Source organism: Hakea prostrata, chromosome 3 (genome assembly GCF_041222555.1).
Source record: "Hakea prostrata isolate BN-2017 chromosome 3, UWA_Hpros_2, whole genome shotgun sequence".
Lineage (NCBI taxonomy): Eukaryota > Viridiplantae > Streptophyta > Magnoliopsida > Proteales > Proteaceae > Hakea > Hakea prostrata.
Window position 1 is genome coordinate 39507687 of NC_142602.1, and position 7589 is coordinate 39515275.

Consider the following 7589-nt stretch of genomic DNA (forward strand, 5'->3'; position numbering starts at 1 on the left):
CATGGAAGATGATTTCGTTTATCCCTCTTCTGTTGAAGTTGATCTTTTTGTGAGTTATTTGGAAGTCAAATTCTGTTCCTGGGTGCTTATCTTCTATTGTTTTCGGAATATCTTGGCTGAGTTGGTTTTTCATGCTTGGTTGCTGCTCTCATTTATTAAACCTTAAAATATATGCTACTCTGTTGACAACCTGCTGATCTATTTTTTCTATATGTTACTCTGCTGATTTGCTACTGGGAAGCACACCCTACTGCTGATACATTATCCAGCCCTGTAATATATGTAAGACCAAAAGATTACCACAAATCCAAGTAGCAACTAGGGCAAAAATCAGAAATTTATGGTTTCTAGCCAAATCAGCCTCTTAGAAATCAACAAAATTTGTGTTGATTGGTGCTTTATGAGGGTGAAGCACTGCTCAATGTTTTTGCCAGTTTGGGTGGTGAATCGAGAAATATGTGAGCAGCATAAAATAGAACACTGGAAGAAAACCAGCAAACACTGAGCCACCAAGATAGATTTAGTGTATGGTTTGTTATGTTGATGTTCTGCTACAAGTATGGTGTGTTCTGATGGGCAGAGGTGAAGATATGAAGAGGACTGAAATTAGAAGTTTAGATGCGAGGGAGGTTTTTAGCTCTCACAGCAAGGGCTTAACCCGTCTTCTCATTTGATCATTAGCAAGAGAATAGGGGAGCTCTTGCTTGGTGTGTTTCTGAAGGGGCAGAGGTGAAGATATGAAGGGAAATGAAATTAGAAGGTTTGATGCTGGAGAGGTGATTAGCTCTCACAGCAAGGGCCTAATCCTTCGTTTCATTCAATCATGGACAAGAGAATAGGAACTCACAGCAAAGCTTCATCAACCAATCATCAGAATGTGGGGAGCCTGTGTCAAGCCTGCTACATACATATCAGATATAGAGAAAAGGCTTGCTCAAAAGAAAATAGAAGGTTCCTAATTCTGAAATTAGAGGTTTACAGGAAATCAGAAACTAAGATAACAGATCTAAGGGATTAAAAATATTTAGAAACTTGTGGAAGGACTTTAGTTTTGTAAGTCAACTAGAACACTACCTGCTGCTTGGGGGACCCACTTTGCGGACATCTTTTGCATGCTATGGTCAGAGGTCTTCTCAGCCTTTAATAGGAAAGAAGAGCTTCACTTAAAAGATTGAACAGCGACAGAATATTTTTGCCCAGAAGTGTTAAGTTGCAATGAAGAGATGCCCTTCACTTAAAAAACTTATAAGACTCTTCAATAATGACAAGAATATCTCCATGATCTGGGTCTGGGAGGCCCAACAACTCTCATGCCCAAATAAGGTGGCCCAGTGTCCCAGGGTTGGTTCACTGACTTTAGAAGTGAATCAGCCCCAAGCTTTTGAGCTCCTCTTAACATATTTCTTGCTGAACAACTTGGCACCTGCGTCTACTAGTTATCCTTGGCCAGAATTCCAGTGGGCATATGGGAAAGGGCAAACTTGGTGTTGAAGGCTTCTGCACAAGCGGAGTCTTTTTTTTTTTTTTTGGGGGGGGGGGGGGGGGGCATTTTTCTTATGCAGCCTTACCCCAATAGTTTTTGCTGAGAGGCTTTTTCGGTACCTTGATTTCAGGCTACAATTATGGTCCACCAACCATTGCGCCAAGGTCTGCCAGTGGGCATCTGGGTGTCATCAGTAGTGTACATACCCTCAAAAGTGATTATCACGAATGCGGGGAAGGCATGCATGAGACCTAACTTAACTTAGTGGGGCCAAGTTGGAGGGTATGAAAATGGTGAGAAGCATGATACGACATGCATCAACACGTTTAGTCAACTATGCTGAACCAAGAGTCTGAAGCTTTGGTGAGCAGAGGTAGTGGTGGCAATGGACTTTAAAATAAATCCCTGAAGGGATTGCACCCTGATACTGAATTCAAATTCAGAGAGGGAGAGAAGAGAAAGAATGATTTGGCTTGTCGATGAGACAGAGACACCACTTTATTTATTATCTTGAGAATATTTCTACTGTGGTGGGACTGCAGAGTCACACAATTAACACATTAAAGATGTGCTATTGAATTCCTGCTAGCAATTGATTGTGCAGTCTGAAGGTAGAAAACCAGAATACAGCAACCTGCTACTACTTATGATTGCTTGTATTACTAGCTTATTGTAGTTTATTTGTATGTTGATCACAGTTATTGTGAGTAATTAGCTCCTTGGTTTGTTATTAACTGAACCACATCATCTGCGTGAATGCAGCTTGTCCTCTGGAATTCAGACAGCCTTCTGAAGTAATTGAAGCATGTCATGATTCAGCTGCTCCTAATTCTTCCTGCTGTGGTTCATTAAATACATATATTGCGGGGATACAGAAGCAGATGTTAGTTACAAATAGGCAGGCCATTAACTGTGCTACATTTTTGGGGTCAATATTACAGAAAGGAGGCATCAAGACGAATATTTATGACCTCTGTGATGTAGACTTGAAAGATTTCACCTTTCAGGGTAATTAATGTTCTGCTTATCTGGTTTATTTCAGCTGATTTTGTGGGGGCATAAACTATAATTGAGACTTCATAGATCCTGTGTGTAATTCAAATGATTTTCTCTCCATTATCCCAATTTACTCCTCATTATAGCAAAGAGCATATGGACAAGGTCTGCTATTAATATCATGCCTCTGAAGTTTTCTTTTATTATTATGGTCTGAAGTCTGCAAACATCAATTTGATGTACCATGCTATTTCTCTTGAACATCTGAGGTTTGAAAACCATTAGTTTAATTTCTGTGCGGTACCTGGGGTGGACTTCTACTTCGTCGAGGGCATCAGTTTTGTAGTCTAGATTGAAACTGTACTGTCATTTGAATTGTCTATAGATACTTGTCAACTTTCTTTCTGGGAGTTCGAGAGTATGATTCTTTTTTTTTTTTGATGGTAAAAGAGTAAGATGTGGTTGTGACTTTATTTTGGAATAAGGGGGGAAAGGGGGAAAAAAGAAAAAAAGAGGGGGGGGGGGAGGAGGGGGAGGAAGGTGGAGAGAGGGGCATTTTATGAAGTTATTTGACCTACAGCAGTCTTTCATTAGATTTGGCACATTTGCATTATTAAAATACACCAGATACCACCTCACTCTTCTTGTATCATTTATTGTAATCATTATGTTTATGTAGTGCCCGGTACACGGCTAGATGCACTTGAGCTGTATTACCTTTGGAACGCCCTATATAACAAATAAGTTTTTTCTTTTCCCCTATCTGTTTAGCTCAGGTTTCAGAAACTCATGAACCCGTATCTAAATTCCATTCTGATTAGCTGACTTGGTAATTTAGAAGGCCTTCAAGTGTTGCTCATTGAACCGTGATGTCTACATCTCCAGATTTTCTATTGATTGCGTGATATTTTGTCTTCTAGTACCAATGAGATGATAATGATTACTAGATTTCAGTATTTTTATTTTTTTTATTTTTTGGTCAACCAGTATTCAGTTAGTTTTTTTGTGACTTTCTGATTCTGCATTGGATCAAATTGCAGGGTGTCTTCTTTCAAGCTTGCCTACTGATGTGGTGTATGATAACTCCACGGGTATTGGCTTTACCTTTGCTTGTGATTTGAGTGGCAACATTGCTGCTCCATGGCCGTCGTCTTCTTCGCTTGGATCCCTGTCCCTTTGTGCTCATGGTAACGTGAACTGTAATCATTACATAGAAGCATCAGTTTCTATATATTGTTAAGGTATTTTTTTAATGACGTTTTACAATTCAAAGAAGCCTGTAATTATAAGGTTTCCTGCCGGAGATCTAGACAACCTCAATTGTGGATGCTATGGATTACAGCAAGAACAACAATTCACCCTTGTTCCAACTAAACAGGGTCAGCTATATGGATCATTGCCCTCCAATCAGCTCTATTTGAGGTCATGCTTGGTCAAGGCGTATGCCATGCATGTCTTTCCTTTCACTTCTCCTTGTGTTATTTTCAGTCTGCCCCTGGCTTTTTAATTCCTTCAATCTATCCTATCATTCTGCTTAACTGGAGCATCCGTAGGCCTTCACTGTACATGGCCACCTCAAATGACTTTTTGTACCTTAATAGTGCATTGGAGATGCTCCCAAATCAGTTAACATACCCTTTACTTTCTCATTCCTAGTATATGAAGCTTCTTGGTTGCCTAACATTCTGCACATCATCAATAGTAGCTGGTCTTATGAAGTTCTTTTAAAACCTTCCCATAAGTATTATAGTAATACACAGATCACACAAGACTTCTGGTGCAGTTCACACTTATCCAATTTCACTGTTCAACATCATTATCTATATAACTTTATTCACGATTTAGCCTAAATACTGAGGTATTAACTGAAGGGAAATTTATGATAAGTGATGTAGTAGGATGGTGTTGTGATCTTCAGTGCTATTTCACGAGTGTTTAAAATAAATTTCTCAAGTTTCCCCTTCATTAAATTGCAGAGATGTCATTGCCTGCGCTGCTGCCAACTTCAGAAGCCTATGCAAGACCTGGTTGGTAAACTTTTTTAATTAAATGTGATATTTGCTTATCTTGTGTCTCCTGTAGCTAAAATTTAGATTTTTTTGCTTCCTCACAAAGGCCCCTTGAACCCTTTTTGATTAAGTTAGTGCTTAACTTATGCCTCCTGGAGCATAAGGAACTATCCAGTTACTGCTAGTATTTTAGTTTTTTGATATTGTACCGTCTTGATCCTTGGTTATGTCATCTGGTTAGATAATAGCTCGATGCCATATTGATGATTCAAGATATTTGTGTGAAATATGCATGAGGGTAGAATTTTAAAAATGTTTAGTTCTTGGTAAGTTTTTTATATGTTTCTTCATGCAATTGAATATTACAAAAGCCAGTTTAACGGCCTCCCTGTGTTGGACAGTATCGATGGATACAGTCTACCCCGAAGGAAAAAAGAAAATGTTACATACAGATACGGGCTTAGATGATTGCCGCAGCATTTTATGCATCCATGCCTAAGCTATGTTGATTGAGGAGATAAAAACATAGTTTACTGCCTGAAAATATTAATATGAAATATCATTTGAAAATGTGATATTCTTTTCAACTCATCATATATTCAAATTGCATTTACTATTTCACAAAATTTAACCGTTTGCTAACCCCTTAGAAATTTAGCTCGTTTATTTGTAAGTTTTGATATTTGGCTAGAATCTAAAAATATTGCGTTGCATCTGTTTAGTATCTTATATTTTCATGGGCTTTATTGATGCAGGTTGTTTTTCCAGAGGGTTTGGATTCCTATCACTCATTTTTTGCTTTTTCCTTTCAAGTGTTCTAAGCTGAAGAGAGGTAGCTGAGGTTTCGGCTGGCAGATATTTAGGTGTGTCGGATGATTTATCCCCGGCTGGTTTACATGTAAATTTTGATCCATGGTTTCTCATGTATAGCATTTTTTTTTTTTTGTTAATTTCCTTTTTCCCTTTCTCCTTTTTGGGCTCCTTTACCTTGTGAACTATCCATGAAGCATTTGGTGTTTGCAAATGGGTGAGAAATAGTGATCTTTAAGTTGGTAGATAAACTCCTCATTCTAGGTTTGTGGACTTATCAACAAGAAGAAGAAGTCTTGTCCCAACTAAATGGGGTTGGCTATATGGATTCTTGCCTTTCAATCAGTTTTGTTTGAGGTCATGGTCTAAGTTATGTTTTTTTTTTTTATAACTTATTTTAAGGTTAATTTAGGTCTACCTTTAGGTCTTCGAGTCCCTTCAACTTAGATTACATCATTTTTTTGTACATGAGCTGTTGGTAAAAATCTATATATCTCGACTTGATATTAAAAGGGGAAAAATCCTTACCAGGATTCGCTTTCTTAAAATAGAATTATCACAATGGAAGTAATTTGGATTTCACGTCCTCGTTCCTCCAAAAAAGCTTGTCACCGGTTTGATTCCACAATCACAAGGAGAAGGAACAAATTCTATAACCCAAATGTTGTGTGGATGGAAGAAACTAGAGACAAAAAAATAAAGGAGAAGATCCATGAAATATTTAGTTTTTGCATTTCTTGGAGAGAGGGAGAGAGAGAAAGAGAGTTGCCTTTTAGGGAAAATTCACGTTTGAATATTTTGATCACTCTAATGATATGGTGATTGTCAAAATGTATAATCCTATATTTTGTAACCGTCATAAAAGTGAGTTTTCAATTTTGCCATTGGGCATATAATTATATTTATAATTAATAAATCGTAATTTCTCCCACTTGCACAAGGGCAAGTGTTTATATTTTTGTTAGAGTGTGTCCCACACACACACATAAATCCCAAATATACACATTCACCACACACACATATATATATATATATATTTTTTATATATACATGATAGTATCCCATATACATATATATTCCTAAATATACATATTTTGATCTCTCTGCTATGTATCCTAGATACATAGACCTCTTGTGTCCCAGACACCAACATCTACAAGTCATACTGGCAAATGGGTTGTGTGACCGGTGATATACCTACATGCGTGAGCCTCAAACTATAAATTTTCCTAGAAGGTTAGAATGACACATCACTCAAAGAAACACATCAAATAAGCATCAATATACCACAGTGTCCTAGGTTTATTCAAACTCACTAGACTAAAGGTATCTTGATCCCTTTGAGAGATCATCATTCTTGTCCTTAAAATGTTCACACTACCGCAACACATACAGTTGCCTCAACAAACACTTTTAGGGTGCAGTTGAATCAAACATTTCCTTTCGCCCTAGACCATCACTACACATAGGATTGACTCCTTTCCCAGGTAATACCCCTTTAGGTCGAATCAATCATGACCATGGTAACACCCCAAAGTAGCCAAATCAACCCTTTGTTTCATGATGTTGTCGAAAGTCACTAAGAACACTAATGGACCATAAGGTCCAAGACTCACACAATGAAAGAAGTAGGGATCCATCTTCTCATTTCCAATGATCGCTAAACACACATAGTATGATATACGTGCTATGGTGGAACATTTTATACACAATAGAACGTATGTCCCTCTCAACACCACACATGTTTTAGTCTAGTTGCAACCTCTTGCGCCTAACCTGAGTTTCTTTATTGTCGCCACCCTAGCGCCACATAAAGTATTCACACTTGGCTTCTATAGGCAACATGAATAGTGGGAACATTCATGACGATTCTCTTCACAATAGAGAAACTCATCTTGATTCCAAATCAAGGTGACATCATGATTATGAATTGACCTACGCAAAGTCATTCACAATCTGTCTCATCTCTGCTTGCCTCCAAGGCGCTAGAGGAGACTGCTCGTGTGAGTGAGCCATTCTCCTGCCTATTGACATATCTTGTTTTATGCTAGAAGAAACACAATCACACAAAAAGTGAAAAATAAATGTGGGAATGAACTCATATTACTCAATAATAAGAAAGTTTCAGTACAAAAGTAAGTCCAATGACGCCGGTTTTACATGAGATAAAACATCATTGGCTTGGTTTGGTCGGCTCCATCGACTAGTAGCTATGTGCTTAAGTACAACTTTCTTCCTTGATATAATAGCTCTAACAAAATGATATCTTAATTGTATATGTTTGGGTTTCC

The 7589-nt window shown here is 37.9% G+C and overlaps 1 protein-coding gene across 2 annotated transcripts in view; it reads left to right on the top strand.

Annotated features, from left to right (window-relative positions):
- Positions 1 to 6014, top strand: part of LOC149022211 (putative GPI-anchored protein At1g61900) — a 28749-nt gene extending 22735 nt beyond the window's left edge. Inside the window, exons 4-7 of one of the 2 annotated variants that reach the window (XM_089150381.1) lie at positions 2246 to 2491; positions 3520 to 3666; positions 4456 to 4510; positions 5244 to 6014. In XM_089150381.1, coding sequence (XP_089006507.1) covers positions 2246 to 2491; positions 3520 to 3666; positions 4456 to 4510; positions 5244 to 5328 — 533 coding nt within the window. In that variant the 3' untranslated portion in view covers positions 5329 to 6014. The remainder of the gene's footprint in view (positions 1 to 2245; positions 2492 to 3519; positions 3667 to 4455; positions 4511 to 5243) is intronic. The other variant, XM_089150382.1, reaches the window with a different exon arrangement.
- The last annotated feature ends 1575 nt before the right edge of the window (positions 6015 to 7589 follow it).